This window comes from Sparus aurata, chromosome 1, assembly GCF_900880675.1.
Source record: "Sparus aurata chromosome 1, fSpaAur1.1, whole genome shotgun sequence".
Lineage (NCBI taxonomy): Eukaryota > Metazoa > Chordata > Actinopteri > Spariformes > Sparidae > Sparus > Sparus aurata.
In genome coordinates, this window is record NC_044187.1 from 28256329 (window position 1) to 28271785 (window position 15457).

The 15457-nt window shown below is 40.5% G+C and overlaps 2 protein-coding genes across 2 annotated transcripts; both read left to right on the top strand.

Moving 5' to 3' along the window:
- The first annotated feature begins 1465 nt into the window (after positions 1-1465).
- On the top strand, positions 1466-5825 carry LOC115591262 (polymeric immunoglobulin receptor-like). Its single transcript, XM_030433104.1, has 7 exons — positions 1466-1475; positions 1707-2039; positions 2164-2463; positions 2555-2638; positions 3612-3710; positions 3805-3875; positions 4474-5825. The coding sequence occupies exons 1-7, from the start codon at positions 1466-1468 to the stop codon at positions 4612-4614; spliced, it is 1038 nt and encodes a 345-aa protein (XP_030288964.1). The 3' UTR covers positions 4615-5825.
- A 1997-nt stretch (positions 5826-7822) lies between these two features.
- On the top strand, positions 7823-11501 carry tekt4 (tektin 4). The gene is made up of 7 exons (XM_030411900.1): positions 7823-8482; positions 9511-9581; positions 9672-9815; positions 9892-9978; positions 10091-10226; positions 10913-11067; positions 11142-11501. Exons 1-7 carry the CDS (start codon positions 7955-7957, stop codon positions 11353-11355), a joined length of 1335 nt encoding a protein of 444 aa, XP_030267760.1. The 5' UTR covers positions 7823-7954; the 3' UTR covers positions 11356-11501.
- The last annotated feature ends 3956 nt before the right edge of the window (positions 11502-15457 follow it).

Consider the following 15457-nt stretch of genomic DNA (forward strand, 5'->3'; position numbering starts at 1 on the left):
AAAAGAGTTAATAAGTAATCAGCCCTTAGGAGGATGTATTATTTTTAAAAATCTCATAATCTTAATAAAGCAACAAAAATAACACAGGTTTAAAGGTGCAATATGTAAAAAGTTTTGTTTAGTGCATTCAAAGATTTTCTAAAAGAATCAACAGAAAGTGGAGAAATTACAGTTTCAGGTTTTGTCAAAGAAATCTATGTGTTGAAGAGGTAGCTAACAAAGTTAGCATGCAAACTAGCTAGCTCTAAGGCACTTTGTACTAGTCCAACAGTAAACAACAACACCACGTCTCCTGTGCACTGAGCTCCTAGTCCAGGCACAGCCAGATAACCCGACCGCTTGCTGCATGGTTAACTGAGCTTACACACCAAAGGTAGCTACATTTAGCTACAGTTAGCAACAGTTAGCAACAGTTAGCAACAGTTAGCGGTTTCTCTGGTGATACGCTGCCCCCCATTTGTTGAGAGTATTAATTTGACAGGTGGCAAGTTCTTTCATATTGTACCTTTAATAATGACAGAATAGGTGTTCAGTAAATGTGACTGCAAAGAAATTACAAACAACATAAGAAACTCATTAATGCTCTTAAGCTGTATATAAACTGTTTACAAGTTTCTTATAAGTTATAAGAGTTTATAGTTGATTATTCCTACCATAAGCAGTATCATGCTTTATTTACACCTATGTAGTCTTACTAACTCATAATGTTTATAACTATCTTTTAAGGACTGATAAGGCTGCTTAAATGATATTTTCTTCATTAAAATAAGTGTTTAATAGCTCTAAATTCCAACAGTAATCACTGTTATATAGTGTTGGGTCAGTAATCCATGTCCTTCCTACCCCTGCTCAACATCGTGAAATAAAGGCATGTTTGTATTTATTATTGATGACAGATTAAAGTAGGTTTATATGCCAGAGAAGGAAAAGACTGATACCATATTACGTTTGTACTTCAGCTCCCCGAAAAGTTTCGGGCCATATAAAGTAATAGTAAGTACAAGTGTGATAGCTGAGGCTGATAAAGTAGTTGGTCTGTAAGGTGAACGGAGAGATTTCAGTATTGATTTAATCTAAATGCATATAGTGTGATATTCACACATTTGAACACATGCAAGTTAAGCCCTAAAGACGTGAGAGAGTGGCCTAGATGGACCTCACCACAGTCCCCTCCCCTGTGTGTGTGTGTGTGTGTGCATGCGTGGGTGGGTGGGTGTGTGAGAGAGAATGACATCATAATCACACCTTCACAGCTACTTCAGCTTTAATTTCCTCCCTTCCTTGCATTATAATCAAGATGTGGAGCCTTCAAAACCTGCTTTTCATCCTCTGCAGTAAGTTCCGCAAATTACACGATGACCTTTGATGGACTTGTCAGAAATGTATTTTTAACATGCTCTTTTATGAGAATACACCAGGTATTTATGTCTATAGGACAATACGTACATCATACCGAGGCTGAAACATGCACAACTGTGAGATTTAAATGATGTTTAGTAATTTAAGCAGAACACTCATTTAGAGTGAAGAAGTGTAGAAAAACTCAAAAGTAGCCACACACTGCTATCTAGTTCTTAGTTCTTCAGTTTTCCAAACCTGGGTTAGATTTTCTTCTTTTTTATTGGTTTTTCTTTTCTTCTTTATTTAAGTGATTAAAATCAAGACCTGTATCAAGACTTCTATTTCCTTTTGCCTTCTCTTCGCAGTTCCTCTGAGCTGTGTGACACTCGCAGCAAAGACACTCCAAGTGTCTGGATATGAAGGGACAATAGTCACAGTGTCCTGTCCCTATGAAAGGGGATATATGTCTCATATGAAGTACCTGTGCAGGAATAACTGCGGCAGTGACAGTGATGTTCTGATTAGAACGACGGAAGCGAAGGGGAACAAATACTCCATCCACGATGACAAAGAGAAACAAGTCTTCACAGTGACCATCTCTGATCTTAGATTTACGGATGCTGGAAAATACTGGTGTGGCGTGTCCAAATTTGGGTTTGATGACTACTCTGCTGAAGTAACAGTGAAAGTTGAGCCAAGTAAATAAATCGAGCAATCATTATCATCATGAAGGCTTAAAATGCCAAAGAAGGTTTTAAAAATGGATAATAGCAGACGTTTTATCAGATGTGCAAAAACTTTAAACTCCTTCTGCTTTAACAGAGTGGTGCTGTGTGAAGTCAAACAAACTGAGCGGCATCGTGGGACGTCCACTAACTATGCAGTGTCCTTATCCACCACAACACGGGAAGCACAAGAAGTTCCTCTGTAGGGGAGTCCATTACAGCAACTGTACAGACATGGTGAAGAGTCAAAGCAGGTTCTCACTACAAGATAATCTCTCGTCGAGCTCTTTCTTGGTGATGATCACAGAGCTGAAGGCAGGCGATGTTGGGACATACTGGTGTGGGTCAGACCTACAGTGGGGACCCGGAGACTACACCAAGATTCAACTATCAGTCGGTAAGATTTGAAAACAACAGGAAAAAAGAAAAAAACTGATAAATATATTTTAATTCAAATCTCTGTGGAAACAAACAGTTCTCTGTGACAGTCTTTCCACAGCAGAGCAGCACTGTGACCCCTCACATCACTGTCGGATCACAATCAACACATGTGCCCGGCGACCCTATCAAAGGTATATGGGTGTTTGCACTCACGTGATTTAAAGGTATGATGTGTAACATTCTTGCATCGGACTGTGTAAAAACATCTAGACCTTCGTTATGTATTTTGTTAAGTTGTGTAATTAAATGTGTTTTCTTAATAATGTTCAAACCCAGAGAAATACACAAGTTTACTCAAGGTAACTGTGTATTTCATGTCGTTGCTATATTCGGGATAGGGAAGTCGGCAAACTTAATGGAACACTTAACTTAATGAAACAATTTGTGCCTGAGTGACTGATAAGATTTTCATCAGCAGTGCTGGTGGTTTAATGGTGTTTACATTAAGAGTAAAGCCAGTTTGACAGCAGAAACATTTGTGTGCATTTGTCCTAACCATGCAGTGTTCATCTGCCCCAAACAGCCAGAATACTTTACTCTACACTAGCTGTAAAAATAATTATAGTAACATTTACAAGTGACGGCACACACTGATGGTGTGTGTGTGTTATAGTGTGGTTAATTTCAAGACAACTCTTGGTGCATTCAGTTCATTTCCCCTCTAGCTCCAGTCAGCAGTCAACCTAACCGAACTCTAACACCTGAAAACGGATCCACGGATCACTGCTGCAGGTTGATAAAGAGGAGGGGAAGGTCAATCTGCTTTTTAATTCCAAAAATGTAAATGTAATCTCTGAGCTCTTCTCACGTCAGTTAACAGTTCCTGATCAGAGCACAATCTGAAGTGACCCTAGATGTTTATTTAAGGTCGTGCTCTAATCCAAAATCTTGAGCCGGCTCCGAGCAGTTGAGCAGAGCTCTCTAGCGGCAGAAGTTTCATTTTATTGTCCTTCTCTTTTGCTTTGATTGAGAGCAGCAGAAATTACATATCGTGCATTGAAGCAACAGTGAGGCCAGCATCCTCATATAACATGAACGTGAGAGTCGGGCTGCTGATGTGTGTTTTCAAGAAGTATTCTTCTCTCTGTTCTGCATTTTTTCTAGATGTTACATCCATGTACGCTGTGGCTTTCGCCGTGCCTGCTGTTGTGCTGTTGATACTGGCACTCGCCCTGGTCATGGTTTATAAATGCAAAGCGAGAGGTACGCATCCCACACAACATGCACAAACTCACACAGTCACTCGCACATAAAGCTGGGAATCACCATGTCGTGTTGTATACTTGTGTGTCTCCAGGACCTGGAGTCAACGTCAACCGGAAACTAACAAAGAGGAATGAAGCAGGGAAAAGGATGGATGTGACTACTGTAAGGGATCATGAGTGACACAAATCTCACAAGTGGTTACAAGAGGCGATAATGATCATTCAAAATCATGGCAAACGATGAAAAACATGCTGCTTATTCTGTTTATCCTAGAGACACTAAAGTAGAAGCCACAACTTGCTTTAAAAAAAGATTAATGTGCAGAAAATGGCATTATTACATACACCATATGGTCTTTTATACATGTAACTGAGTATGTATCTTCTTTTTCTATTATCTACTATATTTCTGTTTTCTTTACGTGTGATACTGCAGAATACCTGTGCGCATTTCTCATATTGGCCTCCATATGAACTAGAAATGAAACTAATATTAAGCCTGATAGTGATAATAAATCAAAAGTCAATAGGATGGAAAGATGTCTTCGTGAGGACAAACCTGAGGTAAGACACATTGATCAACTGACTGGCATCAAAATGTTTAGTCTCTGCTACCAAAGGGAGGCCAAATAATTACTTTTTTAACCATTATACACAAATTAGCACTCGGGAGCCAAATGTGCTACATGACTAGTACCTGTGATGTTACACCTCTCTCATAAGTGCAAGTGTGCCTGTTCATCTATTTCCTTCTCTTTCAGATTCATGAACTTGAAGACGCTGCAGTTTACTCAAACACTGGCCCCTCCAAGCAGGTCGAGGACCAACAAGAGTCTGTGTATCAAAACGTCATCATGACAGAAGGTATCTACTGTAATGAGTTCAAGACCAGATACACCTGAGCTGTGTTTATATACTCCCAGTGAACAGCTGACCAACACGTGTATCATTTGGTCAAACCTTTCTCTTGTCTGGACAAGGGCTCATTTTTTTAAGCATATTTTTTGGGCCTTTTGGCTTTTATTGACAGAACAGCTGAAGTCAGACAGGAAACAGGTTGAGATAGAGAGGGGGAGTGACATGCAGCAAAGGGCCCCAGGCGGGGAATCAAACCTGGGGCCGCTGCAGCGAGGACAAAGCCTTTGTACATGGGACGCCCGCTCTACCAACTGAGCTAAATGGCGCCCCCAAGAGGGCTGTCCTTCTGATTATTCAAACATAACCGCTACCTAATCACTGTGAAATACTTTAGGTAGTTTAACTTATATTCACTGCTTTTAACTTTGATTTTACACCGGCTCATTTACGTTATCATCACTGCTTAATGTTAATATAGAAGTTTAAAGATCATATTGATAAAACTTTTAAGTAATACATAAAGATTAAGAATAAAATAATCTCTTTTCCTCGACAAACATTATCATCATTGTGAAGAGATAGTTTTAAAATGTCTGTCGGGTCCACTATGATTGTTTTGTTTATCTCTGTACATGAATTCTAATGATTGGTTCCAGCTTCTAACAAGGTTTTTCAGCCAATAGTATAACACCGTTGGTATCACGTGGTATCAGTGTTTCATCAGGATCAAGAGTCTTGGTGGTTGCCAGTTTGTGGAAAGAAATCTAATGATGACTGATTTCTAGTGTGTGGCCAGCATACTGTAGCTACTGCCCTAACCTTTGCCAGCTAGCATTAGCAACATTGACATGTGCTAGCTGGCATTAACACCATTAACATTCAGTTAGTAACATTACCCACGTTAGCTAGTGTACAAACCTGGCAACCACTTGAAGGGGTGGATGAACAACAGTGATGTTGTGGCGTGAACACAAAGGAAAGTGGGAGATGGAATAAAATGCTTCTTTGAAAGTATGGATGACTGTTTGACTGTACATTGCACATGCTAACATGCTTGTAATTTTTCTATTTTCTTCTAAGTATATTTTATATTTTTGTGTTTTTATTTTTGTGTGAAGGGAAACTTGCAAATTAAGAATTGCATTGCCTGGTGCAAACTATGTGTATATGACAATAAAACATCTTGAATTCTTGAATCTTGTGTTGTCTAAATATCCCACATGTATATCTGCAGTGTATTTGCAACTTTTCTAAAAGTGACTAAATAAAGTAAACTCTGAGAAACACAGCAGAGTCATCGTTGAAACAACACATCATTAATAATCAGTGGTGGAAGTGATTGAGCAATTCAACATAATTCATCACAAGATATAAAGTACTGTGGTGTAACTCTGGGCTATTGAAGTGCGTTTGTTGGGGACTATTTTTGTTTTTTGGCAGCAGGGAGTGTATGTCCGATTGACTCAAAATCAAGTAGTGTGTGTGTGTGTGTGTGTGTGTGTGTGTTTTCCTGGTCATGAAGGGGAATGTCAGCCATTGCGTGACTGTGCCTGTGACTGCCTGATTCCCTGAATTTTAATGACACAGCATTTGGAAGTTTGTTGACTCATCACCTTATGTCTGTGGAAACAGTCTTTCTGGAAGTCTTTCTCAGCTTTATTACACTCAACACTTTATTTTCTCAGCATTCAGCTAAAACTCTGTTCCAACACAGAGTTTCTCCAACATGGGTAAGCAAACCTCTAGTGGTTCTTTGGAGTACTGATGGGGCAAATGAGATTTAAAGTCATAATATCTGAAATTATCATACTATAATAAGTTATATATAATGAATCTAAAAAAGTAATAATAATAAAGTAATAAAGTACTATAATAAAATTAAACTTTGAGAAACCACATTTGTATTCGGTATTGTCAGTTTCAATGCAACCATTACCTGTCTCTAGTCAACTACCATGACACCTCATGGAAGAAAAGAAAAACAACACGCGCCGTCATGTTTAAGATCGCGTTTGTTCGCTGTGAGCAGGAAGCCATTTTCAACATTTAATGACTGAAGAAAATCAAGATAGTCTGAATGAATATGTCAGCTTAAAATCCCAAATCTATTGTCCCTTTAGCGAACTGAACACATAAATAAAACTGTGAGGGTTAGTGCTTTATGACGCAACAATTCTCAGTATGACTGTCAGAACACATGGGTAGCAAACTCGTCTGATATCTGTTGTCAACATGATGGAGAAATGAATCAGATAAAACAGGAATATTATGGGGGAACTTTCCATTTTTATGTAAATTCTATATGCAAAAACATTTCCAAAACAGAAATGTCTGGTATATTCATCGGACTGCCAAGTATTTGCACCTTTGCACCCGTCTGTCTTGCATATCAGCATATTCCAAATTCATATTTATGAAATTCATTCCACGTTCAGAGCTCAAACTGTGAGCTCAACGCAAGATCTGCATGTGGGGTCAACACGTGTTAGATCAGATGTATGTCTTCTGTTCTGCTCCCCAAAGTGCACCAGAATGTTTTATCTGACACAAGACAATCTGTTGCCCTCCCGCCCTCTCTGGTCACACAGTCGTTCTACTGGTATTTGGGTTCAGTGCCCATGATGCTTTACATCTTTAGAGGTCGTGATGTTGCTTTACAGAACTTGTGGGCGGCTGTGGCTCAGGGGTAGAGCCAGCTTCTTGTTATTTGAAGATCGCTGGTTCGATTCCCCTGGTCTACATGCATGCCAAAGTGTCCTTGGGCTAGATACTGAACCCCAAGCTACCTCTGATGTGCTTGTTGGCACCTTGAGTGGCAGCCACCACCATAAATGTATGAATTACTGTAAGTCGTTTTGGGCAAAAGCATCCGCTAAATGTAACTCCCATTCATCATTTCACACAAATACAGTTTGACTGACAATGTAAATCACTATCTACTGCTGCATTTCACTAAAGGCCTATGTATCTCTACAATTTCACCATTTGAGGTTTGATTGTTCCCTTCTGACTGAGAAGTGCCCATAACACAGTAGGCCTACAACACAGACAACTACACGTGCTTTACTGATATTCTTGGAGAATTTTCCTTCCACGACTTTACCATTTGGCTTGATTAGACCCCAGATGTTTTCATTAATTATGATATGACTATGATACTGTATTCTCTTGTGCAGCAATATAGCATTGCTTAACTGCTATCAGCTCATTTGATCGTCTGTCACCCGAGCCTCCTTCCAACAGGTGTAACCAGGCAACACCAAACAAACACAGCTCTGCCGCAGGACAGTGAGAGCTGTGCATCACTCGTGCTGCTTTTAATTTGGTTCAAAATCTGCTTTTAACGCCTCATTGTTCCTGCACCTGTTGTTCAACTGTCAGGAAATGAGCTCCGAGGTTTTAGTGTCAAGGCCGCACTTTGACAGCAGGGCTGTGGCTCGGCGCGGCCCGGCCAAAGAGCCTCCGGTGAGGCTGGAGCTCCCGCAGCCGTCCTCGGGCTCAGCCACCGCCGGGTACCGCTCCGCTAAATACCGCCCGTCCGAGTGGTTCTACAACTACCACAGCATCCTCCAGCAGGCCGGTTCTGACAGCCAAGCGGCCAGGAGCGTCCAGCGAGAGTCCAAGGTTCTGTACCAGGACACCGAGGCGGACACTCTGAAGAACCAGGCCGACGGAACACGTCTCCTGGGAGAGAGGCTGCAGGAGATCCACAACTGGAAGTCTGAGCTGCAGCGGCACATCGACCAGCTGCGGGCCGACACCGAGGCCCTGCTGGCGCTCAAGAAGAGGCTGGAGAAGGCGCTGGACGCCTCCGAGGCTCCGTATGCCATCGCCACCGACAACCTGACCTGCAGGGTCAGAAGACTGGGGCCAGACCTGGTCCGGGACTCTGTGGAGGAGGAGCTGTTACAGGTGAGCAATGAATATATAAGACAGGGCTTGATGTGGTCTAAGAGCAGGGGCGCACACAGACACTTTGTGTAGGGGGGCCAGAGGGGGCACTGAAAGTCTTGAGGGGGGTCCTATAAGGAGACTGTATAGACCAAGTGAAGCTGTGTATGAAAGTGGAACAGGACGTCAGTGAGGGACACTTAAATATATGTAATGTGAAACGTTTAAGCTAATAATAGGCCTACTTTAAATTAATAAATGATAAATAAAGACTTTTATAGTAATAGTATAGTATATACAACCTTACTTTCAATTTAATAGGCTAAGAGTAGTTTGCTATATTTGTTAGGAATTGTTCACAACGTTGATTTGTTGATACTCTAATGGTTGATTTTGGGAATGTAGACATTCATACTTAGTCTATTCATCGCATACTTCTTAAAATCCAAATACCCGAGCTGCAACAATTCGGCTGTTCAAGGTAAAATTATTATTTCATCCATTTTGATAACAGATTTAAGGTTCTTTTTGTAAGAAAGTTCATTCTTGGGGCACAACTGTTCAAATAGAGGCGCTTTGGGATGCCGACCAACCCTTCCTACAATCCCAAAGCGTCAAAGGGGACGCAGTGGGAATGAGACACATAAATCATCTTTGTGACACATATGATCTTCAATAGACTCAAGCCCATTTGCAAGCAAAAATAGCAATATTTTCTTAATATTAGATTATATTAAATTCATTATATTTGGCTTTTGGACTGTTGTTTGATGATATCACCTTGGGCTCTAGAAAATTGAGAGCAGCACTTTTGACTTTTCCTTAAATACAGACCAAATGATCTGTCAAGCAACCAAAAATGAATCAGTGGATAATTAATGATAATAACCATTAGTTGCAGCCCTTTTGAATAATAATTCAGTTTCTCTCCAACAGTAACACTCTCAGGATCAAGTGTCTGATACTGTATTCAGTGTAACTGTAAACATCACCAGCAGGGGGCTCATCGTCACACACGTTAACATGAAGTGTGGCTGTGTGTTTTGCAGGAGGTGGACTTGATCAGGAGCGTCCAGGCTCTTCTGAAGAGGACTACAGCTCAGGTTGTCTCTCAGATCAAGTGAGTGTCAGAACAAGTCAAACTTTCCTATAATGTCCTCCTTCGGTTTGAAGCTCCTACTTTGTGTTTGTGTCTTCGTGTGTGTGTCAGGATGAACAGAGAGGCCAAGCAGACGTTGGAGATGGACTGGTCCGATAAGTACCAGGCCTACAACTTAGATGACCTCAGTGGAAGATACAGTAACATGAGCCCAGATACACAGCACCACCCCAGCTCAGCCACCTTGCAGGACCAGTGAGTAAATCCAGCACTGTAAAATAAGAAACAGATTAGATGATTTTAAGACAACCTGTCCTCTGGTCTGCTGCAGGGTGTGTAACTGCACATCTTGGACACAGTTTACACAAGACAACCTGTCCAAGGCGATGCAGGAGGAACAGGCCACCAACAGTCTCAGGTCAGTCTGTTTAATCTGCCGCGGGGTGATGGCAGCTAAACATGACAGTGTGACGCTTTATTAAAGGTTTTCAGTTAGATGTAGTGAAGCTGTGTGTGTGTGTGTGTGTCAGACTGCTGGTGGAGCGAGTGCTGCAGGACACCACAGAGGATCTGAGAGTCCAGTGCTCCAGAGTGGACCGAGCCTTCAGCCAGCGCTGTGTGGAGCTGATAGAGGCCAAGACCCTGCTGGAGATCAAGCTCCCCCAGGTGGACAGACAGACAGAAAGACAGACAGACAGACAGAAAGACAGACAGACAGACAGACAGTGGTGGAGGAGGTTTTTGGATAATTTCCTTCAACATGCTACAAGGAACTTTTATTTGGTTATGAAACATTCTCAATGTTTCCTTTATTTTCCTTATAGATTCAGGAAATTCTGATAAAAACAGGCACGTTTTCACAATACTTGTTCTGTGGAACCAAAAGTTGTCAATAATAAACTGCTAGATTATTAAAAAAAAATCAAAGTTTTTACAATTATTACAAGTAAAAGGTTGTACCATGAAATCTCTGTACCTGAAATATGACTCAAGCCATCATCAAAATAGTTTGTCAAATCAACTAATCACGTTAGCTTTACTTGTATATATTGATATGTACTAACATCATTTTTTATAAGCTCTTGAATGTTGTTGTATATAGAAATCTTAGTTTGCAAGGTATCAATGACTTAAGCTGTCAGATAAATGTGTATTTTGTAAAAAGTACAAAATATTTTCCTCTGACAGAAAGTGGAGTAAAAGTATAAAGTAGCATAACAAGAAAGTACACAAGTGAAAAATGTAAATCTAAGTAAAGCATTTTAATTATTCTACTTCGTTAAATTCCACCACTGCAGACAGAGTAGCTAACTGATTGATTTTTGTTGTATGTTTATTGATGGTGTGTGCAGATCTTGGAGCAGATTGGGGCTCAGGAGAGGAACATCGTAGCTCTCCAGCAGGCCATCCACAACAAAGAGGCTCCACTGAGAGTCGCTCAGTCCAGACTTTACCTGCGCTCCCTCAGACCAAACATGGAGCTCTGCAGAGACCAACCCCAGCTCAGGTACAACCAGTCTCATCTCATTCTATCGTCTACCTCCTTTACCTCTGTCTTCACTTTGTTTCCTGTGTCTGTAGTTTGGAAGGGGAGGTGAGGCAGCTTGATGCCACGCTGGCGTCTCTGCACCAGCAGCTGAGCGAGGCCAGAGGCTCCCTGTCACACCTGGAGGAGTCCCGCATCATTCTTGAGAAGGACATAAACTGTAAAACTCACTCGCTGTTCATCGAGAGGGACAAGTGTATGACCCACCGCAAACGATACCCAACAATATCCACACTGTCAGGATACTGAAGACGGCGACTCAACGTTCGTTTGGGAATGTGCTTTGGATTTGCTGTTTTAAAAGTTAAAATCCCAAATTGGTTTGTCTCTTTGCTGTGATGGGTTGTGGTGTAATATTTCAGTTTATCAAGTTATTAAAAACTGACAACCACCTACATGGTGATTTCATACCCCCCTATATGTATATAGAGGAAACACTAAGCTTATATTTGAGCAAACAATGAGAAGGTTGGACGATATGTGCTGATTTGCGGTTCATTGAAACCATACACACAGTAGAAAATGTGACCCTAAATTACATAGCCTGACCTCAGTTGGTTGCTCTGTTCAATTTGTTTTAGCTGGGTTGTATTTGATTCCAGTAGAGATCTTCCTCTGCAGTGAAGTCTTTTATTACATAGTCTTCCATAACTTCCATATATTAGAGGCGCAAGTTACGATTATCATATGTAAATCTGCCAAAAGAAATAGAAGAGAAACTGCTTAGAATTTACTTGTGTGATATATGGCACACACATCATAATCTCATGAGTAGTCATGCATGCATTACAATTTAAATGATATGTCTGTAGATAGAAAAACATTTTTAAAATGACCCCAATATCATTTGATTATAACATTGTTATATTTTCCGATAAGCAGTTAGTAAAAAGCTCTTCAATACATTTCCAGAAAATTAGGCTGCAACGCCTGACTTCAATTTAGGGACCTGTTGAGGGGAAGTTAATCAGAAACAAAAGGGAAGTTTCCTGGAAGTAAGTAAAAGCAGCCTACAGTAAAATAAATAGATAAATAAACAAAACCTTTATTAACTAATTAGATACTTTCCATGCTGTTTTGTGGCAGTAAAATTCTTCAGGGATGTGATTATTTATCTGCAGTGTGACACCAGAATGACTCCAGATGTCTGTAATGGTTTGAAAATTGGTTCCTTTAAGCTAACTGTGGAAGGGAATTAATAAAGATAGAGTGATTTTATTTTAAACTTTTATCAGAGTCATGAACTGACTCATACACTTGAATGAAAATCTGAATTAGAATCAGAAATACTAGATTGATCACTGAGGGGGAAATTGCCTGCGTTACAGCTGCTACGGAAATACACAGAAAAATATCAACTACAAATAAGCAAAAAAAAAAATACAAATAAAAAAAGAAGACAAATGTAAGAAATGTACATTCTACTAGAACATATTCATATATACAGGGTATATATGAATACTAGAACATATTCATATATACAGGGTATATATGAATATGTTCTAGTAGAATGTACATTTCTTACATTTTTCTTCTATTTTTATTTGTATTTTTTTTATATATATGAATATGGGTATAGTCAGGGTATAGTCCTCCTGTTGAGTGTCTGTCACTCAGAGCGAGGAGTTGATGAGTTTGATGGCCACACGCAGGAATGATTTCCTGTGGCGCTCTGTGATGCATCTCTGTGGGATCAGTCTAGTACTGAATGTACTCCTGTGGCTGAACACTCACTGACACCCCCACCACCAGCTCCTCCCCCATAATATCACTGGCCTTGCAGTCTACCCTCAGCCTGCTGCCCCAGCACACAACAGCATGGAGGATAGCACTGGCCACCACAGACTCCTAAAACATCCAGAGCATACTCGTGGAGGGCGTCAGTGTGCTTTACCCTGTCCAGTTAATTATCTATGTGGACCCACTGATACTTATAATCCTCCACAATGTCCGCACTGACCCCCTGGATTGAAACCGGGTCAGCGGCAACTTGGTCCTCCTCAGGTCCACATCCAGTTCCTTGGTCCTTGTCACATTGAGCTGTAGATGGTTCGGCTCACATTGTGCGACAAGGTTGTCCACAGCAGTCCTGTATTCATCCTCAGCACCCTCAATGATACATCAAACTATTGCTGAGTCATCCAATAACTTCTGGAGATGATGATGAAGTCTATGGTGTAGAGGGTGAAGAGGGAGGGAGCGAGGACAGTCCCCTGTGGGGCCCCGGTGTTGCTGACCGCTCTGTCTGACACACAGTGTTGCAAGCGCACAAACTGTGGTCTGCCAGTCAGATAGTCAAATAGTCAAAAGGATGTAATGAAATATTTGTGCTCTAATGTTACATATAATGGTATATTGGCATATGACAGCATGTTGTAAGATCCAGTGCCTTTGAAGCTTGACCAAATTATTGACTCAATATCAGGATATTTCTGCTTCTGCTCAAATTATACCCTTCTTAATTTACTGTAATCTTACTAAGGGTAATCTGCTGTAGGACAACTCTCTTAACCTGTATGTATTTATATTCTCTCTCTGATTATATATTAAATACTCTCTGATTTTGATTGTCTTTTCTAAATGTGTGTTCGCTTCAATTGCACAAATTGATTACTTTATTTCGCTAAATTGCTTGTGATTAAATGTTTTGCTGCACTTTTTTGTGACATTGACCAAGGTTGTGAAGATGTTTTGTTTCTTTGTCTGCCTTTAGCCTATTTTCTTAATTTGTTATGTATGAGACTGATGTTCAACAGTATTGACTTACTCCACTAGAGCGAGCTCTTGAGCCTCAGTATTTAGTCTCCTGGCCCTCCTGATCACAGGGAGCTGTCTTCCACACAAAAGTAGAATTAAAATCTAGTGGAGGATCCTATGACATGTAAAACTGCTCACACATAAAGAATGTACTCAGTTGTATACTCATGACATGTTGATAAGTTCAGGAGTTTCATAGGAAAGTTTGACCCAAAAATGAGAATTCAGTCATTATCTACTCACCGCCATGTCAATGTATGGTCAGGTGAAGTTTCGTAGTCCACAAAACATTTCAGGAGTTTTCCAGCAAAACAGCCTCCTTGTAGATAATAGAAGTAGATGGGGACTTCTAAAATCCCCAAATCTAAAAAAAAAAAAAACCCCCCAAAACACATAAATGGTCTCCATACCACTAGTCCGACGTAATCCAATTCTCCAGAAGCCCTGAGATCCCAAATTGATTAAAAAAGACAATATTTGCATAATGGTGCACTCACCTCAGGCGGGATGTGTGCTAGTGCTTCATTTTGGGTGAACCTTTCCTTTAAAACTCCTAAATGTATCAATGTGCCACAAGTATACAATTTGCAGTAAATTCTTATGTGTGAGCCATTTTAACATTGACACTAGCAGTATGAAGCCATTTTTGTGTTTTATCTGGTTGTTTTTTATGTTTTAAAACAAGTCCCCATTTACTAAACTTATATAGGAGATCGTCATAGTGCTGTTTTGCTGTGAAGCCCCAGAAATGTTTTGTGAACTACAAAAATTCACTTGACTCTCTGAAAGCATTGGAGTGAGTGGAATAATGAATGAGTTTTAATTTGAGGGTGAACTTTACTTTAAAAAACAGTCATTCATTCATGTTTAATCTCTGCTGAGCAGCACCGAAACCTACTTAATACTGGAGAAGAAGCTATTCCAACATATGAGATATGGAAACACTTTCAAAAGAAGACTTTGCTTGACATTCCTGCCATTTCTATAAAACACTGTGGATCTTCTGTTACATTTTCATCCGTTCTAGATTCAGTTCGGTGACTGTAAGGCACCATAGCCTCATTTTTGGGAGTCGCTTCCCTTCTTCATTTAAACATGGAGCCACCATCCGTCTCTATTCTTAGAGAGAGCTTCCTTTAAGTGAGGAGGTGCCACGACTGAGGCTCTTATGAAACTGAACTTTATGCAAAGAGAAAGAGTTCAGACAGGCAGCTCCGCTCTTACATAGTATTTATTTCATGACACCACTAACTGTGGGCATGGGATGGTGCCAGCGCCGTGTGTGTGTGTGTGTGTGTGTGTGTGTGTGTGTGTGTGTGTGTGTGTGTGCGCGCGTGTGTGTGTGTGTGTGTGTGTGTGTGAATGTGTGTGCATATGATTTTGCCATTGTGTGGGATGAAAACGCACGCCCTCACAGTCTCTCAGACTTCAGAGGGGAAAGTGATTTCTCCTTTTTTTTTACATTGAGGTCTACAATTAGATGAGACTGAGGATTGGGTAAAACTTTGATTCAACATTCAATACACCAACAGTAAAACAAATATAGATGACTGACCCGAGTGTTTAAAATGAGGAGGAAAAAAAAAAATCCTTA

What these genes read in the sequence shown, in the direction of transcription:
- tekt4 (XM_030411900.1), top strand. Translation starts at nt 7,955, where the DNA reads ATGAGCTCCGAGGTTTTAGTGTCAAGGCCGCACTTTGACAGCAGGGCT. An exon ending in TCAGCCACCTTGCAGGACCA is followed by an intron (nt 9,816 to 9,891) that starts GTGAGTAAATCC and finishes GGTCTGCTGCAG; the next exon opens with GGTGTGTAACTGCACATCTT. An exon ending in TGGAGATCAAGCTCCCCCAG is followed by an intron (nt 10,227 to 10,912) that starts GTGGACAGACAG and finishes TGGTGTGTGCAG; the next exon opens with ATCTTGGAGCAGATTGGGGC.
- LOC115591262 (XM_030433104.1), top strand. An exon ending in AACAGTGAAAGTTGAGCCAA is followed by an intron (nt 2,040 to 2,163) that starts GTAAATAAATCG and finishes CTGCTTTAACAG; the next exon opens with AGTGGTGCTGTGTGAAGTCA. An exon ending in GCCCGGCGACCCTATCAAAG is followed by an intron (nt 2,639 to 3,611) that starts GTATATGGGTGT and finishes CATTTTTTCTAG; the next exon opens with ATGTTACATCCATGTACGCT.